Here is a 24532-nt window from a genome sequence, read left to right on the forward strand (position 1 = left end):
AAAATGAATTTTAAAAAATCTTAATTCTTTTGATACTTAAATTTACTATATTAATTTTTGTAGATGTGGTATGATATGATTTTACAATAAATTCATAAGTTTTATGTTTTTTAAATTTAAGGTATGTCATTTTATACAAATGATTAATTTTTCAACTTTAAATCATTATTGGAGGGCGTTTTTATCTGATTTTACCGGAAATGTATTCCAGCATGCTTAGAATACCTATCCTGAATTGAGAAAATTTTGCCGTTAGCCTTTGAGACATTTATAATTTATATAAAAATTAATGAAAAAACGTATTATAAAGCATATTAAGTTCAAATGTGCATGGCATAATTTTCTAACAATTATAAAGCAGAGTTTTCTACAACATGTTGCAATACATTTCCAGCAAAATCATTTTTTAATTATTAAAAAACGCACTAAAAATATGATTTAAAAAAAATAACACATTAATGCTAACATATCAGAGACCTGCAAGCCCTGGTACATAGGCCGTATTTTAATTTTTTAATATACTCGGGCCGGGTCTAAATTTTTTTTAAATACCCGAGCCGGGCCTGAAAATAAAAAACCCAGGCCTGGCCAAAATTTTTTAAAAATTCCGGGCGTTGTCGTGCATATGGTACCTCTAGGTCTCTAGTATATTTTAAATTAAAAACGATTTAAAAAAATAATATTTTTAAAATAAATAAAAGCATTAAAAATAAGAAATTTTTAAAAAAAAATCAAGATATTGGTATTTTTTAAAAATATTTAAATAAGGTATCGGAATCAAAAAAAATGGAATTTTGCATCTCTAGATTTAATTCTAATTAATTTTGCAGGAAAACGATTTTTTTTTTAAAAACTGACAATTATTTATACAAAATATTTAAAATTAATTTTTTGGAGATGTTAGGATACAATTTTGACAACTCAATTTCTTCCAATCTAAATCGGAGTTACCCTGCTTTCATTTTTTATATACTTCACCGCGACTTCGCGCTAATTATGAATGAAAGATAACCGCTCGTTTATATTAGCGCGATTTCGCGGTCAAGTATACAAAAATACAGCATGTTTTTTATAATTCGCCCCAACTATGAATGAGCGGTTAAATAGAATCTTAAAATAATCATAATGTGAATAATGTACTAAAAAAGGTTCTTAAAAAATAAAATATTTAGAACCCGGATCGAAATTTCAAAAAATAAGTTAGAACGTATTTTAATTATTAAAACAGAAAAAAAATTTCCCATAAGAACCCTTTGAAAAAAGGAAATTGGAAACTTTTGAATCCCTGAATAATGCAATATTTATTTACACATAGGATTATGCAAAGCCATTTAACTTATTGAAACTTTACGGGGAGCCAAATAAATTGACCTTAATATTAATGAGAACTCTAACAAGATTATATAAAATTATAATCCATCCATTAAACAAAAATTATAATAGTTGTTATGATAATATATGTATTTTTGTCCAAACTTTTATATAAAGATAGAATAAGATTTAACTAATAATGAAATAAGGTATTTCTGATATAGGTTACAAGTTTTAAGATAAAAAAGCGAAAATTTCGGTAAATAAGCGGCTTCGCGAAATCATTATTTTTAAAATAAATTACCTTCAGGATCGCCAGTATCTTCGTCAACTTTAGGAATAGTGGTAGTAAATGAAGGGGTCATCATAGCAGGTATCATGTGCAAAGCAACCAATAGTTCAGAAGGCGTTAATATCGAGACATAAGAACAACATTTGTAAAGTACTTCTTTAAGTAAATTAATGTTAGATAAGGCTACGAATTTAGGAAGGAGGTTCAAAATTTCTTCTCTAGTAAGACCGGTGACAATAGGTATCAATAACCGTACATCGGTAACAGTTTTGGTTTGGTAGTAGAGCCAGCGAACCGCATTCACTAGGCTGACAGGTGGCCGATGGCTAGAGATATTCGAACTCGATTCGATAGTTAATATATAAACTAAACGAGTTATTAAGGTTTCTGACCCTTTAACACATTTTTTAATGGCTGATAATAATTCGCTTGATTCTACGCCACCCATTAATTTCACCTTTTAAATTAAAAAAAGTTAGAGAATGGAGTAGTTTAAACTTCTAGGTTTATCTGATTTTAAATTAAAGCTAAAATAATATTATGCAAGCCTTGAAATTTCGTTAACAGAATGTTGAAACCTTTCTGCCATCAATGAGCAAAGTCTTCAAGGCTTAGATAATATTTTCTGGCTAAAATTCGGTTAGCCGTTTTTAAAAATCGAGCCGTTTAAAAAGACTAGAATGGACAAATCACATATAAATGTAATTTAATACAAATTACTTACCAAAAAGGAGTTTTAACTATAAAATAGTAACTACGCACAAAAAAATTGCAATATGTAAATAAGCTATATTTTTTATCCAGTTCAAATAAGTATTCACATGATCGGGGAGGGGCATTTGCCTCTGTATATCTTTTTAGACGAGGAGTAAATAAATGCGTTACCTAATTATATTTTACTCACGAACGCGCTCCTTCAAACACGCTAAATTAAATTATTTTAAAATAGATTGTTTCCTATAATCATAATTGTGTTATTTATTGTATATTTATAAAAGGGCATAACTTTTCGAAATTTTAGGCGGCAGAATATTTTTGACAATTTTTTTGATTTTATAAGATGGCCAGGATTAGATTTATAAATTATTAAGTATCATTTTTTTAGAACTTAACTAAAATAGATATTATCGCCTATAATTATATATAAATCGAGATATTATGGAAATAAGTTAGTTTTTAAATTTATGAGTGTATGTGATTATATTGCAGACTTGGTTTGGAACAGGTCGAAAAATGATATGATTTTAAAAATTTGGGCCAGATTTAAAAATGTTTAAAAAAACAAAATTTTTTAAAAACAAATTATATCATTCAATGAGTGGGAAAATATTATTATGGATTTATTTATTACTTATATTTTCATTTGAAACAATTTACAAAATTATTCAAAATAACGAAATTTTAAAAAATTCTGTGCCGGACCGTAAAAATATTCAGAATTCGGCCGATCTCATTTCAATATCGGCGCTTATCTTTTCTTCCCTTTTATTTTCAAGGCTATTCAAGTTCTAAAAACCTTCATGGTATAGATTTTTTGGTCGATAATCTATTTAATGATAATATTCAAGTCAAATGTAAGATATGGTGCTATTTATAAATAAAAGTTAACTAATAATTTGCCATACATAAAAATTTTCTAAATCCCTCGAATTTTCGTAGGTTTTAACTTAAAAAATTGATTTATTAAACTAAGATCGTAAATTCGTCCACTTTCTGATTGGTCCATTTAATACATCTTAAATATTGTTTAAATATTACCTGGAATTATCTGACATATTAAATAAAAGCATAAATAGAATAGTTACCTGTATAAAAATTCGTATTAAAAGTGATGTCCATTTTGGCCGAAATGGACAAAAATACCAGGGTTCTGGACCCCGAATTCGGGTTCAGGAATTTTAAACTCTATTTAACGAAAATTTGATAACAGGAACTTAATCGAAAACTGATAAACAATCAAAATCTTACGATTAAAGGAGGCCCTCCCAAAAAAATCTGAAAACTTAAATATGCCACCTAAATATAAACAAATATTATATGTTATTATAAATAAAGATCATTTTTCCAAATTTATAGAATTTATATATCGATAATATTTCTGACTAAATTTTATTTTTGTGGGTAGACAGTTAATTAATAGTCTATAGTTAAAACTCCCTTTGAAAATTAGTTAGTCGTCTTTATAAGAAGAAATTAGTTTTACAGTAACTAATGTGTATCAAACAGACTTAAAAATATCAACTTCAATCAAAATGATAATTACAAATATGAAAACTTTAATTTCTAAATATTAGAATTAATAATACCGGTCCTTCCAGCGATCTCAATATAATTCGCTTAATATCTGAGTGGGCATCAACATACACATTGATTAAGTCATTAATAAATTTATGATTTTTTGGAAGAATTTGTAAAAATAGCTGCAGACATAATTTTATGGTTTCATCATTCCAGAGTTTATCTTCAAAGTTATTTTGGTAATTAATTTTCGAGTATAAAGACTTTGGTGGACTCTCGAGGGACAAAAGTTTTAAATGCCTAAGTGCAAATTCCTAAGTATATATTTTTAATACATAAAATTTTTTTATAAAAAACTTCAATTATGGAAGAATAATTCTTATTATTATAAATTTCGACTACAATATCCAATGATAATCTTCTGATTACGAGATTATCGGAATGAATGGTAAAATCTAAAATCAATTGATTTATAATAACTTCCCTAATACTAGGTCGATAATGGGACATTTTAATAAATATCGAGAATATAATTGCGTCATTATCAGACCCTATTATACATTGTTTAAGTTGCTGAATATTTGATTCGGTTATTAAAGGAACTTCCAAGAGAAGTTTTAACAATAATCTATAAAAAAATTGAATTTATTTATTTAATGATTTAAATTGACTCATTAATCCATATATTTTTTTCCATGATGCTTCGGATAAATAAATTTAGTAAATCTTCATATTGTTTGAATTCATTATTTAGAGATATTAAGGCATTTTCATATGTTTTCATCAATAAAGAAAGAGCTAATTCATATTGCCCTAGCATATTTTCCAATATGTAATCAACTACCACTATAAAATATATAATTGTTATAATTGAATTAAATTTATATTTAAAAAAATATATATCTTAATTTTACTCCAATTTTCTTAAACTAAGTAATGAAATATTTAAAATAAATAAAGGTCTTCTTACTAAAGTCCTATTTAAATTGTAAAAATATAATATAATAAATATCTAGTTTTCTTATTTATTTGAATTATAAATATGATCGTGTAAATATTTAAAAATTTAGAGGATTTCACACAACTTTTACCCATTTATATATAAATTACTTGCACTTTTGCTAGAACAGGTTCCCAGAAATTTTAAAATGGATTCTGGTTCTTATAAATTTCAAATAGAGGGTTTCAGGTAGTGTTGTTAAATGGATCGATTTGAACTTTAAAACAGCCAAACTCAATATCTTAGCCAGAAAAATATTGCCTAAACGTCGAAAATTTGCCAATAGATGTTCGAAACGTTGTGCCAATTATGGGCAAAATATTCATGCTTGCGAAATATTTTTCTGGGTAAAATATTAAGTTATCTGATGTGTATTAAATTGTTGTTTTTGTTATTTTTTGTAAAATGTTTATTTTTTTTATTATATAATTTGATATTAATTTGAATAATAAATTATGATTTTGATTTTGGATACTAAATAAAAGAATGAAAAGATTACGATATTTTATACAACTTATTTCAAGAATTAAAAACACACAACCAAGTTTAACATTATCACAAGAAAAATCTGTTATTAACAATAGGGTGTGAAATTTACAAAATACTGGTAAATTTATGTGCACCTGATAGTCCGGGAAACAAAGAGGTATTAGAAATACATAATATTTTAATCAAACATTTTCATCCCAAACCTAATATAATAGTAGAGATATAATTTTTATCTATATAATCAACAAAATGATGAAAAACTAATAGACTATATACAAAATCTACGAAAATTAGGGGGAATATTTAAATACTTCATTAAGAGATAAATTTAAATTCGGAATAAAAAATCCAAAATTTTTACAAAGATTACTATCCGAAGACGATATAGGCATAAAAAAGCTATTCAGATAGCTACTGCAGTAGAAACAGCAATAAAAAATACAAAATTAATACAAAATGATGAAACTAAAATCGATCATTTAGAAGAGGAACATAATGATAATATAAATAAAATTAAAAAAGTTAATAATGATAAACAATCAAAATCATATTATAATTATAATGCGAGCTACAAAAAACCAAATCCATGCCACTCCTGCGGCGGAAACCTCAGAAGGGAAAATTGTCTTTTCAAGAATGCTACTTGTTATAAATGCAACAAAATTGGGCACATTGCTCGAGTCTGTAGAAAAGAAATAGTGAATTTTATTAATAATAAAACAAACGAATATAATCCAGAATTTTGGGTGAATGTCAAAATAAATAACAGCGATATAAGAATGGAATTGGATACTGAAGCTGGGGTCAGTATAATTAACGAAATAGATTGGAAAAATAAACTTAATCATTCTAAATTAACAAATTGCTAAAGGAACCAACCACTATTAGGTCAGTCTGTAGTAAAAGTAGAATATAAAGGGCAAACATTAGAACTACCTCTCATAATTACAAAAGGATATACCAAAAATCTAATTGGAAGAAATTGGATAACTAAATTTCCCAAAATGACTGAATTACCTGAAAGGACCATACAAATAAATAATAATAATATACAAAATGAATTTCCTCGATTATTTACCAAAGAATTAGGCTGCTTGAAAGATTTTAAGGCACAAATATATATGAAAAACGAGAAACCAATTTTCTGTAAATCACGTCCCGTACCATACGCTTTAAAAGATAAAGTTGAAGAAAATTTAGATAGATTGCAAAAAATAGGAGTAAGAGAGAAAATTAATCATTCACTTTATGCATCACCCAAAGTAATTGTTAAAAGGAAAGATAAAACATTAAGAATTTGCGGGGATTTTAAAAGAACTATAAATCAAAATATTAATATTGATTCATATCCAATACCAAGAATCCAAGATTTATTAGCCAATTTGGGGAAAAGAGAGGAATTTTCAATATTGGATCTCTCAGATGCCTATTTTCAAATTAAAGTGGGGGAAGAGTCTCAAAAATATTTTGTAATCAATACGCATAGATGATTATTTAAATATATCGTCTTCTCTAGCAATATTTAAATGAGCCATCGAGAATTTATAAAAAGGTTTTGAAGGAGTAGCTTGTTATTTAGATATTATAATAACCGGGAAAAATAGAGAGAAACACGAAACAAATTTAAAAAGGGTACTAAAATGTCTAGATGAAAATGGAATCAAGCTAAAAATAGAAAAATGTAAATTTTTTAAACAAAATGTCGAATACTTAGGACATAATATTTTAAAAAACGGAATTACAACTACCGAAAAAATACTGTAAAGAAGGCACCAGAAACAAAACAAATTTGATACAATTACAGTCATTTCTAGGGTCAGCAACATACTGTTCAAAATTTATTTCAAATTTTGCAGCCAAAGCCAAACCATTATACAAATTATTAGAAAAAGCAGTTGTTGTTGTTAATGAATGCAAAGACGCGTATGAAAAAATAAAGCAAGAAATAAGTAGTACTCCAAAATTACGACATTATGATCCAAAATTACCCATTATATTAGCAACAGATTGCATCAGCCATAGGAATTGGGGCAGTAATATCACATATAGAAGGATGTAAGGAGAGACCAATTGCATTCGCCTCAAGAACGCTAAATGCAGCTGAAAAAATTATAGCCAAATAGAAAGAGGAGCTTTGGCCATCATATTTGGGGTTACAAAATTCAAAGAATTTATATATGGAAAAAAGTTCACATTACAAACAGACCACAAACCATTAATGAGTTTATTTCATCCAAGAAAAGATATACCAACAACATCTACAGCCAGAATACAAAGATGGGCTTTATTATTAACAGGTTACCATTACCAATATGAAATAAAAGTCAGTCAAAAGTAGTAGATAAATAGCAAATGCTGACATGCTATCTAGATTACCCATAAAGAGGGACTCCAATATCAAAAGAAGAAACGCTAGATCAAATACAGGTGGGAGAAACACCTTTAAATGCAAGCGAGATTGAAAGAGAAACATGTTGTAAATGTTAGATTTAATTTGCATAAAGAATTCCTTTGGATTTTGTTGTACTTTATATTTAATTTGCATAAAGAATTCTTGTGGATTTATTGTTATAACGCGTGATAAAAAGATTATATTTGAATAGTTATGAATATTAGTTATAAGAAGATTGAAAAGAGTATAAAAAGGCCAATTTTTACGATACAAAAAATCTTTTTTTAATTATTAATTTTTTTTGTATTTTCTTTTTCTTTTTCCTTTTTATGATTTTTACTATTATAATTTTGTTAATTTGATAATGTTATAATTTTGAATAAAGACTTAAAGTGGATTTTATGATTTCGTGATTCCTAATTATTATTAATTTCCTTTTTATATATATATTTGTTTTCTATTTTTATATTTAGGTTTTGATGCACAATGACAATCTTGTCGTTGTGACAAAACAATGTGAGATGATATACTTTCTAAAGTATACAGATATACAATAGATGGATGGCCAATAAACTATGATGCATGTTTAAAGGAGTATAGCCATAGGAGAGAGGAAATTACAACAGAGAGAGGTTATTTATTATGGAGAACTAAAATGATAATACCAAAACAATACCGAAACAACGCGTTGGACATGATACATCAAGGACATATCGGAATGGTAAAAATGAAAATGAGAGCACGACAATATGCGCGGTGGCCTAATATAAACCAAGATATAGAAACGTAGGTCGAAAAATGTAGAGAATGCCAGGAATAACACGATATGCCTCAAATGACAGCAGTTCAAAATTGGCCAAAACCACCAAAAGCATGGCACCGAGTACATATTGATTATGCTGGACCATTTCAAAATCATTATTGGTTGGCAGTGTGCTGGCCAGAGACAGTTCCCATGACTAGCACTACAACCGAAAGCACGATAAAAATATTAAGAAATATTTTTGCAAGATTCGGATTTCCCAAGATAATCGTTTCTGATAACGGACCCCAATTCAGCAGCAAAGATTTCAATGATTTTTGTGAAAAAACGGGATTCAATTAGTGCACGGAAGTCTTTATCATCCTCAGACAAACGGCATGGCCGAACGTTTAGTTCAAACTTTTAAACAGAGTATGAATAAAAGAAACGAGAGGGATTTAGAAACCAGTCTAGCTATTTTTCTCTACAATTACAGAAATACACCAGGGAAAGAAACTGAACAAAGTTCCGCTGAAATACTACTAAAATTTAAACCTAGAGGATTGTTAGATCAAATATTCGCGAGTGAACAAAAAGGAGAAGTTAGAATACAACAATCAAAAATTCCAGGGTCGCGCCTTTACAATAATAAAGAAAAAAAATGGGAAGAAGCTATTATTAAAGACATACTCGGATCACAACGTTATGAAGTAAGTATAGCGGGTAATACGATTATACGTCGTACGGACCAATTAAGAAAAAGAACCTAAAATATATTATTAATTGAAGAATACGAATTAGAAGAGAGAACTGAAGTAGAAGAGAAAACCGAAGAGATAGTAAACAAAGAGAATGTGATAAAAAATAACGATGAAATGAATTTAAAGGAGAGGAAGGAAGAAACAAGTCAATACGATCGAAACCAGATAGACTGGGGATAAATGATGTGTATTAAATTGGTTTTTTGTAAAATGTTTATTTTTTATTAGTATTATATAATTTGATATTAATTTGAATAATAAATGATGATTTTGATTCTGGATACTAAATAAAAGAATAAAAAAAAATCGATATTTTACTACTACTTAAAATACATTACATTACCCATTTTTAAAAATCGGCTCCAAATCGAGCCGTTTAACACTAGTTCCAAGTTCTGGTTACAACAATATTATTATATGAGAGGTCTGCACAGGTTGTCCATAGGTCATAAAAGATTTTTTATTTTCAGGCTCGGGTTGTAACAAGTGCCCGACCCGATAAATAAATATTAATATCCTAAATAATCATTTTAATTCATAATGTCAATTAGAAGGTGTCATTTTTTATCTAAGAGATTTCATCATTTTTAATTATTATTTTACATAACATCCGATATCAAACTTTTTTGTTCTTATATATTTGTGTTATTATTACATACTTTATTTACATCATATTATATCAGGTTAATTAAAATATATTTATCTAATATCTTTGAATAGCCTCAAATTTTCAATATTTAAAATCGTTTACCAAATCTTAAATTGATGGAAGACTTATCAAAACGCCTTTCCCAATTTAAGTATTTTAACTCTTATATTTCTGGCTATCCCTGCTTCCTCTAGGAGCACTTTCAGCGGCTGGTAGGGCTTTGGAGATAGGAGGACTTGTTGAAAGCCTGACAAACTCGACTTCTCAATATTTATATATCACAATTATTCACTATGCTAGACTATTGAAATTGATGAGAATATTGATATATCTTTACAATATGTTCACTATATCTCATATTATTTTTATATAATCAGAATAATTTTTAAATTCGATTGTATTTCAACCTTTTTAATATTTAAACTAAATGAAAGATGTTTCCAATTTAAATAAAATGAAACTTAATATAAATATTGATTATATTATGGCGGTTAAATAAACTTTTATTTACGGTAATACATTAATTGTTTTTTGGATATTATATTCACACTCAAATTTAAAAATGAGTAGAGTTCGGGTCGGGTTAAATTTTTTTTTATAATTCGGGTTCGGGTTGTGAAAAAATCACTTTGGAGACCTCTATAAGAGAGTCTATAATTTCTCAATATATTTTAAGCATATTTCTTCTATATTGAGGGAGAACTTCTATTTCTAACCTTCCCATATAATATTTTATATGATCACACATCATGCTTATTCAAAAGTCTAGATATTTTTTTTATCAAAATGGCAAACATTTTAAAATTCACAATTATTAAAGCTTTAGGTATAAAAAATAATCATGTTTAAAGAACCCGAAAATAGTTTGGGGGAAGTGTCCTCGGTGTCTTGAATAATTTTGAGAAGGAGGGGTATCCTTTGTTGGCAGGCGGAAGGAGACGCGGTGGTGAGTATCCGGAGGCAGGCATTTATACATAAGGTGTTAACTTCAAAATCTGGTATTAAAAGTGCCAGATGATCGTGGGCGGGAAGAGAACGCAATAGTTGCCTGGATTTAGTGGCACGGCTCACGAGGTCGTAACGTGCTCCCGAGCAACATTTTTTGAGACGAGAGCTCAAGGCTTGAAACGCCATAACGAGATGACTCCCATCATCTAGCTTCTTTGACTCTTCTTTGCCTTCCATAATCTCATGTTTGTTTATATTGCTAGCTACTCGTATTAATAAAGACGTTAGGCATGATTGAATAAAAAAAATGATTAAATGATAATTTCAAATGAGCGACTTGCAAAATAATTTTTAGACCCGAAACCGCTCGAAATCTATAAAATAATTTCGGTGTAGGCGGGTCCAATTTTTTATAAATGGAATTAGGAAATTATATTTCAAAATATTCATTTTATTTCCTATTTTAATGTAACTGATAATTATTAAAATTTTTATATATTTTAATTAGTGTTGTAAATTTTTTTACATAATAAATTAACGTTAGTAGTGCATTTACAAAAAAAAGAGTGCGTTCATCTAAAAATATATTTTTTAAAATGCATATATATTTAATACAAATAAATGCATAATATAATAACACCATGTTATGTTAGTTTAATATTTATGCTTTGTAATAGAATATAATATGTAAAAATATAAAACAAAATATAATTTGTTAAAAATAATTTCTCTAGATTTTTAATAAAAATTGCTTTTCATGTTTATAGGACATGCAAGAATGTCTTACGGTTAAAGCAGAATTTGCTAAGCTAAAAACGCGTTCTAGGGGAGCTTAGAATGGTATTGCGAAGTTATATTTGATAAATAAAAGTATTACTTCTGGAAATTTTTTAAAAATAAAAATTTTATCTAATTTTTTTTTGATAGACAATTAAATTTTCCACAAATTATTTGTCAATTTTTTCTAGAATAAGCTGTCCGTTGTTAAATTTCTTGGTTTTCTGCATATTTATTTAAATATGATACTAGTTTTTTTTTTAATTATTTTATTCTGTGAAAGTTTTCCAAAACCATTATAGAGTTTGAATAGTGAATGTTTTGTGGAACAAATAATATACTGATCTTCATATATAGCTTATTTAGTCACATTGAAATTGTAAAAGGCCACAATATGTTTGTAAAAGGACACTATGCCACTAAAAAAATCTGCAAATATTATATGCTTAAATTTTTAAAAACAATAAAATATTCCATGATTTATTACAATATTTTTATACAATTTATTTTAATATTGTTTTAAAAATCTAAAATTGAAATGCATATTAATGCATATTGTGTAACTAAACCATGGCAAATATATATATGATTATCTGAGAGTTAAATAGACGCTAGTAAGAAATAAAAAAAGTACTTAAAAATATCTGAAGGATACAGAATGGAATTTTTTAAGTTTAATTAATAAAAATTAAAGCTTTTTTAAATAAATAAGCAAAAATGAACTTCTTTAAATAAAAATATGAATACGTTCACGTTTAAAATTAGAGGAAACACCTTTCACCATGTTTTTCAAAAACGAAATTTCTTCACAAACGAGTTCACTTTAAATGCATCTCTTTACAACACGAATTTTAATTAATTTTAAAAAATATCATATGAGAAAATGTATTCCACCTTACTGATTTTTTTTAAATTTTATCTTTTTAAATTCAAATTGTAATCGTGATATTCAATGTATATGTTATATAATATAATACTGAAGCTCAGACTTCTTCGTAGGACTCTATTTCAAATTTTAATAGTGGTATAATAAATTTATAATATAGCTTTCATTTAATTTGCTTCGACAAAAATAAAAGTTGTAATTTTCAAAATAATTTTAGATATAAAATTAAAATATTAACAATGAAACTTGATTTTTGGAAATTTCGTCCATAATCTTTGAAAGTTTCTGCTTCGACCTATGGAAGAGATTTTTTATAATTAAAATATATTTAGTTAACTGGTTATAAAGTGAATAAAAACAAAATGTTATAATGATTAAATTTTAAAAAAAAATTTCTTTTAAAAAATATGGACCTATTCAAGTGAGGAGTTAATGGGTAGGAAGTTTAGATCGTCAGAAAATTATATTTAAATTACCTTTTCAAATATAGGTTTATTATCCTTTGATATCATGTCTGTTAGAAGTTGAGCTAAAACCATAATTTGTGAATTAGAACCTGCTGTTCGAATTGGTTGATAATTATCGACAAATATTTTTGGAATGATTTCTGGAAGATAATTCTATCGAAAAAAAATGATAAGTGTAGCAACTAATATAAGAAGTGTTTTTCTCTTTAATTGTAATAAAGATAAATATCAGGGGACTATTAACCCGTCCCGTATAATCATATAATTTTAAATAAAAAATTACAACCAAATCATTTGTTGCCGAGATGCGATCCAAAAAAAATAATTCAAATTAAATTAATCAAATGGAAAATGTTAAAAATCATGTAATAATCAATAAAAAGATAAAATGGTCAAATAATATGTTTGTTTAAAAAAAAGAATTTTTTTAAAATCCAGGTCGGATTTAAAATTTTGACCTCCGCACTTATAATAATCAATCAAAGGAAAAAATTATAAATTTGATTCTTAAAGTGCGAACTTCAAATGATTTTGTAATTTATATGATTTCCAATTAAAATTATATGTTCAGATAGATTGTTTTTATCGATTGACAATTTAACCTTTCATTTGTCAATTTTAATAGAAAGAAAATCCCCGAATGATGATCAATAAGACCAGTGTTATTGTTAGAAAGTAATAATTGATATAACCAAAGTCCGCGAGTAAAATTAAATAGTAAAAAATCTATATGCTACTTGATACGGGTATGGATATTTTTGGCCAAATGTTTATAAAATTAAAGGTAAAATGACCGTTAAACAATCTCGCTATAATGAGTGAAAATATGGTATTGTGAATCAAATTGCATGATCTCTAGCCTAATTTCCTATTCTCACAATATTAAAAATATGGACTATAGTGATCTTTATTTTTCGGATATTATTAAAACATTATCGTGAAATCCTAATGTCAATTTTAAATTTACACTGCCTATGATATAATAGTTTGCTTTTATAAGTTAGATTTTAATATATATTTTATTAAATGAAAAAAAATGTTCCCAGATAAGAATCGGACCTCAATTTTACAGTCATATTAAGTATCAATTAGGACACCTCGTTTAATTTTTAATATAGTCTCCTGTAATTGAAAAATTGTTAAGTCAATCATCATAGAGTAGTTTTCAAAGAGATGAAGATATAGATCATTATTACTCTTTTTAATTTTGATTGTAACAATGCAAAGTGTGTTGGTCCAGTCAACCCCACCCCCAAGATGGATAAAATCGTACGGGCATGTGATAAGAACAAATATAATATAGTACATGAAGCCCTGGCGTGGCTGCAGTCATGTAAAAGTAAAACATAATGCAAATACAAATCGTATTGACTTAAAAAAATCGATCATAAATCAACAAAACTATCCTATGGGCCATATTTATCCTCACACACATGATAAGCACTTTCTTTACTTCACTATTTACCAGATTTTTTTATGTATCTCTATGTATTTTTTTAAGAAACTGAAATATTCTACTCTCTGTACAGTGTAGCACTAACTTTTAAGCTGTAACCCCCCAACTTCATACAGTTTTATCGTTCTTTCGGCTTAAGGGGTAAACAACCTCCATATAAGTGGACATAAGTTCTAGCTTGATTATTAGGTAGACGCCTTTATATGACACTATCTATAAGATCCATTTTATTATCTCATTTACTTACCTTCACTTGTATTGGTTTCAAATACTCCCCTATATCAAATTACGAAATCAACTTAAAATTAAACTAGTCGATTCCCATCGACAAATCGCAACTTTATTTTAATCGGGTACGGGTTTGTTTTTACCTTCTTACTTCCTATGGGTGTTAAGTAGTGTTGTTAAACGGCTCGTTTTGAGCCGATTTCTAAAAACGGCTAACTCAATATTTTAGCCAGAAAAATATTGCCTAAGCCTCAAGATTTTGTTAATATATGCTTAGACCTTTGTTCCTTCTATGAGCAAAATCTTCAGACTTGGGTAATATTTTTTCTGGATAAAGTAGTGAGTTAGCCGTTTTGAAAAATCGGCTCAAAACGAGCCGTATAACAACACTAGTGTTAAGCACCTTTGGCCCTTGCATGCATATAATAACAGTCTGCTAAAAAATTGTGGATGGGCCTCTCTTTTAGGTTAATCCTAAATTTTTAACCCAATCAGATGGGATGAGAGTCCAGGCTTAGCTCTGATATTTTATATAATGAAAAGGGCACAGGTATCACGTATAATTAAATTCTAATTATTCAGTTAAATAAATTCTTTCCTTAAGTTGTGTCAATCAGTCCTCTTCTTTAATATGACCAACCTCAATATTATTATGAAATTTAAATCAGCTCTAATATAATGAAATATTCTCTCATCATCAATTGTTCATTATTATTATACTGAAACGTCTACCTGACTTTTAACAAATATTTTAGAAATAAAATACCCGAAATAATCCAATATACCATATCTTAAAATAATTATTTAAAATACTTTGATCGTGAAATATAGATATTATATTTAAAATTGTATTAGTATACCATGTGATCCAAAACTAAATCTATGACTGTTTGCTTATCCAAAGATTCGTATATTTGGTTCTTTATATTTTCCTCCAACTTTTCATCCTATAATATTAAGGATTATTCTATATAATTTAAAACACCCATAAATCAAATAATCGAAACATTTTTATCTAAAAGGAAAAAAACATTGAATATTTAACAAATAAATATAAACTTAAAAAAATCAGTTTGGTTTCTGTTTATATTTCCCAGCCTTAAAAATAAATTATTTATTTATCCATTAGTTCATTTTATGATGTGACCTGCTTTTTCCCCTTTTATAAAATATATCCATATAAGAAATTGGTAAATTAGTGTTGATAAATAGTCGAATTCTTCTGACTACGACTTCTAGTAGTCGACACATTTTTACAACTCGAGTTTTGTTGAGACGTAAACCAAGTCGCGATGTGAGTTCTGAATTTGCCTTAAACTCAAGTTGTTCTGAACCTAAGTCGTAAACTCAATCGCGACTCGAGTTTTGATCTTGAGTCAAATTATTATTGTTTTTGGCAGCAAAAATCAATTATATAATATTTAATTAAAATTAGACCAATAAATATCATAAAATTTTTTTTATACAAATCTGAGCCTCATAAAAAAGATTTAAAAAATTTCAAGTCATTAATTTAAAAACTCGACCATTTTGTAAATATTTTTTATTAAGTTAAGAGTATATAAATTAGAGATCTACAAAGTTAGGCCCGGCCCGAACGGGCTTTGGGCCGGGCTCAGGCCTAATTCTATTTAAAATAATCGGGTTCGGGCCGGGCCTAATATTCAAAAAAATTCGAGGGTCGGGTAGGACCTTGAAATTTTTTTTAAATGTATCTAAATTTATCAATATATAATTTTTTGTGTAAAATAAAAATATTTTATTTTATTTATTGAAACTAAACGACATATAACATGTCTTTTATTTTGAGTAATTATAAAAATTAATTTTTATATTTAAATAAATTCCGGCCGGGCCGGGTGGGTAAATTTTTTTAAAAAAAATATCGGGTTCGGACCGGGCTGGCAAAACTTTTTTTAAAAATTTCGGGTTTAAAAAAATATCGGGCCGGGTTTGAAAAATTAGGCCCGATGCAGATCACTAATATAAATATTGGAATATTTTATAATTAAAAAAATGACAAACAACATAATGTAAACGATTTTATTTTAAAAATGTGAAACAAAACAGGCTAATGTCTTTACTTATTCTTAGAAATTGGTAATTTAATAACAAATTAATTAAGAATATCTAGAAAATAATAAATTTAAGGATGAGGGGATAATCGAACTAATATATTTCAGGCAATAATTAATTTTTAAAAATCTGACGGAATTATTATAAAGGCACTAGCAATCTAGAGTAGGAATGCCACATTTTAATCGGTCAACATACACCAGAACAGAATGCACTAACCTTTTGGGAAAAAGTAACTGGAATTTCCTAGACTTGCTAATTTAGAAAAAAAAGTACTTTGTTAACCAGTAACAAATAATCCTAATGAAATAATCTTTTATATATCTGAATTAAAATTCATTGGTAAATAAAAATAACCTTGTAATGCGCCAACTTAACAAAATAATATTTATTCACAACAATAATAATTTAACTAAATTTATTAATATTTTGTGTGCATTCCAAATTTATATATACATTTAAATTTGATTTAATAAGAATAATATTGATGTGTTGCGTGACTCTGACCTGTATAAAAGGTAATTCCTTAGTCTAATTTAAAGAATGAGAAATACAGAAATTTATTTATGAGTGGGACAATAAATGATTTAAGAATACTCTATTAACAATTTTGGAATTAGAGTACCCAAATAAATTATAAAAAAATGTAATACAATAAATTATAAATTAAATTCATTTTTTAAAATATATAGCGCCTTCGACGCCGCTACAATTCATTATTATGCAGCGGCTAATTCTGCACGCTGGTGAACGGTGATAAAAAAATTTTAAAAATCACCGCCGCCGATTGAGACTTGTGTGTTGATATCAATTTTCTATGATACATCATATTATTTATAATCTAAAAAAAGAACATGGTTGGGCTTTGATGTTAGACTTTTTTTGGGGAAACAAAGATGTCATATTTCTGGAAGGCAAACAAAAAAATGGTGGGTTTTTTTATATAGAAATGGATTTTTATTACTGAAAAAAATCCATAATTAAATTTTGCAAATAAAATTCCTGATCCAGCCCCATTTATTCAAAATAAGAACACACGTAATATAATATAATATTTTAAAAAATGTAAAGTGGTCAAAGGCCTATAAAAAGCGATGTCCTCAGTAAATTTTTAGCATAAAACGCCCCAATACTTACGAAAAATTTGAACACGACTATAATATGCCTATAAAAAAAGGGATTTTACTCTTTATCTATGAGGCTCAAAAATTCAATATTTATAATAAAAAAATTAATACAAAACTTATAATTTACTAAACCATAATAATATTGGTTTAATAATTTTAATATAAATATTATATAATTGATGTTAGCTAAGAAAAACAATGATTTGACTTGAGTTTAAGACCCAAGTTCAAAACTCGAGTCGTGATTTTGGTTTATGAGTCGATGACTTGAACACAGAATTTGAGTCGTTTCACGTTATATTAGTAGACGATAAAAAAAATTTTAAAGTGGGCAAAAAAAACCCTAAAATTTACCGTTATATCGAGAGATTTGAAGTTAATCGGCTGATTCTCTTCCAAAGAAAATTTTCGGGTTATGTCATCGCCAAGATGCATCTGTGAATTGACCTTACTTATTTTGGGCAAATTCTTTAAGATATCGTTATGAGAGGCACCTAGCTCAATCAAAATAGCGATCATAGGTTGTTGAAATTCGATAGAGGAAGGATGTTTGATCAAGCTCATCAACCTATTTTTAATTCCCTTTTTAACCGAACTGACTTGAGATTTAGCTAATGTTGGAGGGAGTTTATCTTTTAAAAATTTATAGATTATTATTATAAAAATTTTTTTTTATATATAAACTGTATAATAATTTTCTTTAGGAAAAAATGATAATCAATTGATATATAGAAAACTATTCTACTTACTATATATTTCCTGGGATTCCACTCCAAGGCTCTAGAAAAATCAAACTTAACCAGAAAATCGTACTGAATAATATTCGATAGGCCGACTCCTGTATTAAAATTCTCAAGGCAAATTTTAAATAAGATTTTACCCCAAAATAATATTGCGCAAGCTTTGAGATTTCGTTAATAGATGTTTAAATCTTTTTATCATCCATGAGCAAAATCAGGCTTGCGTTTTATGTTTTGGCTAAAATATTGGGTTAGAAATTTGAAAAAATCGACTCGTTTAACAACAATACAATCTAGATCTACACTCCAAAAATATATATATAGTAAATCAGTTTATTCTAGATTTTAACTTTATTTACCATGTTTCTCGGGACATCTTGTCTAAAAAACTTATTAAATTTATTTCTTTGGAATATAGATAAAAAATGGTGATGGGATGAGATGTTGCCAGGTGAATTAATGGGCAGAGATGATTGTATATACTCTGATCATCAAACGAGAGGAAGAAGATGCAATAATAATATGAATATTAGAACCATAGACTTAACATAAATAAATTTTTTTTTAAATATACATTGGATCAAAGTTAGACCGAGATATGTAATAGATATAACTAAAACAGGTTTTATATATTTTTGCTATATTAAACAGAGTGAGCATCATTTCATAGATTAGCTTAATAAAAGAAGCCTTGTCATTAAAGAGTGTTTAAGTGTCTGCGTCTATAGAGGGAAATTTTTTTAAATATCAAATGTTTTTTTGTTTAAATTAGACAAGTGACCGTTTTAATCAAAAAAGTAATAAAGGAATTGTTTGAAATAAGAATAAAATTGTCTAAAGTAGTCAGATAGCTCAAATTAGAATAGAATATTTTATTAAAAATTTTCTTAATTCAAATTATAATCATATACCAAATCGTTATTAGAATGCCTGTTTGCAAATTAATTTGAATATCCATTAAAAATTTAAAAACTATATTTCATGTATAATCTTCAAATATTTACTGTATAGATTTATGAAAGAAGATACAACTTTATTCATATATTGTGGCCGTTGTAATGCTATATCGGTTAAGGAACCCAATAACGTGTTTAAATTTGAATGAGATATAGTTATTGACCCGCACAGATTTATCATTGTATTAAAAATCTGTTTGCTTTCCTCTTGGAGTTGCAAATACCGCAAAAATTTGTGCCTTTCGGGAACTTCGTCCAAAGAAAATGTGGCCGTTTTTGTCATAAATGAATCCTATAACAAAATACATTTTTTTTATACAAATATATATATTTACAGCCGATCTACAACTCTGGCTAAGCACAATCATTTCCATAAATTTTATGACTTGTGTTCTTATTCCGTCATTTTCGGATTCCAACAGATTCAGCACATACGATTTAATACCTTTCAAAAAAATCCATATTTGATGCGTCATATCAGTTATTAGTTGAACATTAACACTTTTAGTTACCCACTAGTAAGTAACAAATAAATTATGCAAAATCATATTTAAAAAAAACTTCAAGGAATAGTTTGTATATGGTTGTGATAATCTGTATGATCTTTTTTTGAATAATTGGATTGCAATCTCTCAAAAGAATATTTAAATGTCCCAACACTTTAGATAGATTATGGGGATTTCTTTTACTTTTAATATTTAAAAAAAAAATTAAACATTAAAAAATTATTATTTAAAAAAAATCACCATGCTTCTTCGATGAAATTTATGATTGTCTTTTTAATCTCGATTGATTTATCAGCTTGAAAGGCGAGTATATCCTAATGTTATAAAAAAAATATTATTATCACAAATCTATTATTTTTTTTAAAAAAAATCATAATATTACGTTAATAAATTTGTCGAGTAGTTCTGGTTCCTTGGTTAATAACAATTCCTGAGCCTGTGATTATTAAATAATAGGAAGATAAATAATTAAATAATTAAGGACATCATTTTTAAAAGAGGTGTTTGAAAAAGTTACATGCAGATGTAGTTATTGATATAAAGAATTGGAGGCCTATGGTTTTTTTTAAAATAGTTCTACCACCAAAAAAGTTAATCTCTAAATTCAAGTTGTTTAAATTTCACTTTTTATCCCACAAGAAAATTGGCATTATCGATTTCAAGATACTCTCAAGGGTTCTTTTTAAACCTGTTTCACACCAAAAACTTTTATCCGGTACATTAACTTTTTACACCGAGTGGAGTAAAGGTAGCTATCAATCCGAAGCTGCTTAATCTCAAAAGTTTTATAATACTAGCCTACATAACTTTTTATCTAGAAAAAAATAAAATTGTTAAAATTTTTCATTATTTAAGCGATAGAAGCTTATAAAATAAGGTAATTTTTTATATATTGATTTGGTTAAGATTCAAATTTATACTATTTTTAGATGGATCTGATATAAATTATTTTAAAATATTATTAATATCTATAAATTTATTTTTGTAATAGTAATTTAAGAAACATTCCTTTATAAAATATATATTAAATATAGTAAAATCGATGATTTCGGTAAAAAAAAAATGATTCGTGAAGATTCAGTTTTAAATTAAAAAAAATGATTAATATCGGTTTGGTTTGGTTTGAGATAACCTTTAAAAACTGGTTCGTAATCTTTTCCATGCGAATATAAATAAATATGCAAAGAGAAGCAATTTTTTAAAATTTTTATCACTATTCCCTATAAAATTATATTGCTTACATAATTAAAATATTTTCAAGATTATCTTCTGCAAAATTATATCTATAAATAAGAAGGAATAAATTTCATGATTGAGAACACATTTACACACTATCTTGGGTAGCTGGCGCTATCAAATAATTTTAAACAAAAATATATAGAATAGCTACTGATACTTATTCAAAAATGATTAATAATCCATAAACGAGTTAGGATATAAAGAGGTTCAAACCAGTAAGTAGAGGCTCAATTCAAATGAAATTTTTTAATGGTTCAGATTTGGTTTTGGTTGTGTTAATAATAATGGCTATATTGGTTTGTTCAGTTTATGCTCAGATTGGATCCCTGTTTTTAATGATATAGTCCCTTTTTTAAACATATGTATTTTATAAATATATATGGTGTTATTTTCAATCTAGATAGCCTGTTAAGAGGTCACTCAACATGTGTTTGAAAAAGGATATTACATTATAAGTTACTAAAAACCATATATCAATGTTCATAAGTTTTATATGTTAGGATAGACCCTTTGTCTAAGCAAATAATAATTAATAACCAAAAAAGCAAATAAAACAAATCTCTAGAGTTGCATGTTTTTTTTTAGTCTTTTTTAAATTTTTATTCTATAAGTATATATTTTCTATAATTCTTTATATTCTTACTGTAATAATTTTATTTAACAGTTTCAATTTGGAAATAAAATACAACATAAATGATATCAAAATGAAATATGTTAAAAATTATATGAAAATAATAATACATATAAATTATATATAAAAAAAATTAAAATGAACTTTAAAAAAAACATCTCAAGCTAGAGATGAGTAAATGCTTAAAAATTTGGACAGGCATATAGAGAAATAGATAACAAATGTAGAATCCTTTGTCGAGGTTATCTGTATGTCTCCTTCTTTTGCCTATGGTTTTGATAAAATTAAGGGCCTCATTTTCAAACATGCCTGTGTTTGCAATGATTGGTATATGTTTTTTTCTAATAAATATATATTTGGATATATTTTATATTGCATCTATTAAATAGAAACCGTTTTTTAAAATAAAATTATTAACAAAATGACAATATCTTTTTTTTTGCAATATATTTTTACACAAAATAATTTTACATATTATATAAAATTTAATTAAAAAATTATCTAATATACAAAAATATTAAGTCTAAAAAATAAAATAAAAAAGAAACAAAACTAAGAAAATAACTTTCCTGCCAAAATAAGAGCTACTATACAATATTTGAAGTCTATTTAAATTTATTAGTGGTTTTAATTCAAGTTTTAACTAGAACTGGAAAAATGAGCTTACATTTATTAGTTAATGTTTTAATTCAAGTTTTAACTAGAACTGGAAAAATGAGCTTACATTTATTAGTTAATTAATATATCTTTTTTTTAAAATGATCCATTGGATAAAACTGTGGCATCATTAGACATGAGTCTAATGAGATGGGCACCAAAATAGGAAGCTTTTTCTTATAATTAAATAAAGTATAAAAACTAGAAATCTACAAGTAGCAAAATTTTTAGGGCCAGTTTTGTTGGAATTTAGCTTTTGTCTGGCCCAGCCTATAGTCTGCCTGTTTTCAATATTTTACTAAGTTACCCAGTCCAATTTTTTTAATACAAAACCTAACTCAAAATATATATGTAGTATAATACCAAAAAATAAATGACTATTAATAAATACTACACTTTATTGATTATCACTTCATCAATAATCTTTTGTTTGACCTGTTATTTTTAATAATCTGCATTATCATGAGGATGATACTTTAAAAAATAAGAAAGGGAATTATTAAAATAAGTATAGTGTGATATGTTTCCTTATCAATTTAGGAAGAATATAACTATGGAGGGGGGGGGGGGCACATCACAAATTGTCTGTTACAAAAATATCATTCTAAGCTAATTAAAATTTTCCCCTACACATCAACTCTCCCCAAAAATGGTATGATATATCATTATAAGAAAAAATTTGAAAGAAATATTAGTAATAGTAAAAGTTAATAACTTTTATATTTCAAAATTTTTATGAAAAAAGTGACCCAAAATTTTTTTCATAAAAATCTGATATAGCCAAAGGCATACAAGCGGTCCTAAAGATCTCCAATAAAATTTATGGAGTGCTTCCCCCCACCCCTATCAAAATCTTAAATATGCCTAAGTGTTATATACAATATATAAGTATTGGTTTATGATTTCTATTTAGTTATATTGTAAATATTATTTTAAATATTTGATGAGATTCTATTTTTACCTCCTTTAGAGCGCTTATTCTTTCTAGATCATAAGTGCTTAAAGTTGCAACATTAAGAAGAGATATAACCTATTACAATAGTATATAACTTAATTATAAAAATAATATACTTTCTCAGCTGTATTCATTGAAATATTCAAGCTTATACAGCAGCAAACATAAAAAAAGATAACTGTCACCAAGTAATCTTCATATTTAGATGATGTCAAAGAATCACTCAAAATATATAACAACAATTCTATGTAAAATTTTTAACCGATGAATAATTAAATTATAGTAAAATCAGGTAGAAATAATAGAATAAATATAAATAATAGGCATTGTTTATTTTCGATTGGGCAGATTCCAAGTTCATCATTTTTACTTAAAAACATTTTTTTTGAAATCGAATTTACTTTTGCTAAAATATGAGTCTGAATTGTTTCTACAACTTTATTCATCAGAAAATTATAACACATCTAAAGTAATCAATAATCATAAGGCACATGAGAAATAATCCAAAATCATAAGAAATTGAAGTATATTAATCATAAAATATTTGTGTCACAAAATAAAATAATACATTTTGTTTTAAAAATATGTTGCACTAATCGATAAAATAAATTATAATAAAATAATAATCAATCATTAAGTTATGCAAACCGATTTAATTTTACTTAAATGATAAAATAATAAAAAATGTAAACGCGATAAAATATAAACAAAACAAAAATAATTTAAATCACACCGTAAGGTATAAAACTAAAATCATTGAGTACTAAAATATATTTATATATAACAACTTTTAAGAAAAAAATCGGCAGTGACTTAAGGAGTTAAGAAGCTACTACAACCTTCAAAATCTGCCTTCTAAAATTTAATTTTAAAATAACATACACAAATTTCCTCTAAAATTTGAAAACTCGGTTTTTTAAAGGGTCACTTAATTCATTTACGCCCTGGGCCAGCAAAAGTTTTGTCATTGCCCTGCATCAGACTTATTAGTAAAAAGCCCGTCAAAAAT

General features: G+C 26.8%; 1 protein-coding gene across 2 annotated transcripts in view; it reads right to left on the minus strand.

The window, feature by feature from the left end:
- Positions 1–23716, minus strand: part of LOC135927554 (symplekin-like) — a 24939-nt gene extending 1223 nt beyond the window's left edge. Inside the window, exons 1-16 of one of the 2 annotated variants that reach the window (XM_065463611.1) lie at positions 23640–23716; positions 23530–23598; positions 20424–20477; positions 20282–20355; positions 20097–20223; positions 19871–20050; positions 19584–19827; positions 18194–18471; positions 15497–15583; positions 12962–13105; positions 12732–12780; positions 10729–11085; positions 4513–4687; positions 4199–4469; positions 3910–4155; positions 1616–2060 (exon numbers count right to left, since the gene is read on the minus strand). In XM_065463611.1, coding sequence (XP_065319683.1) covers positions 1616–2060; positions 3910–4155; positions 4199–4469; positions 4513–4687; positions 10729–11085; positions 12732–12780; positions 12962–13105; positions 15497–15583; positions 18194–18471; positions 19584–19827; positions 19871–20050; positions 20097–20223; positions 20282–20355; positions 20424–20477; positions 23530–23598; positions 23640–23657 — 2818 coding nt within the window. In that variant the 5' untranslated portion in view covers positions 23658–23716. Of the gene's footprint in view, positions 1–1615; positions 2061–3909; positions 4156–4198; positions 4470–4512; positions 4688–10728; positions 11086–12731; positions 12781–12961; positions 13106–15496; positions 15584–18193; positions 18472–19583; positions 19828–19870; positions 20051–20096; positions 20224–20281; positions 20356–20423; positions 20478–23529; positions 23599–23639 lie in introns of those variants that run through there. The other variant, XM_065463612.1, reaches the window with a different exon arrangement.
- Between the last annotated feature and the right edge of the window lie 816 nt (positions 23717–24532).

This window comes from Gordionus sp. m RMFG-2023, chromosome 3, assembly GCF_954871325.1.
Source record: "Gordionus sp. m RMFG-2023 chromosome 3, tfGorSpeb1-WG-v2, whole genome shotgun sequence".
NCBI lineage: Eukaryota > Metazoa > Nematomorpha > Gordioida > Chordodea > Parachordodidae > Gordionus > Gordionus sp. m RMFG-2023.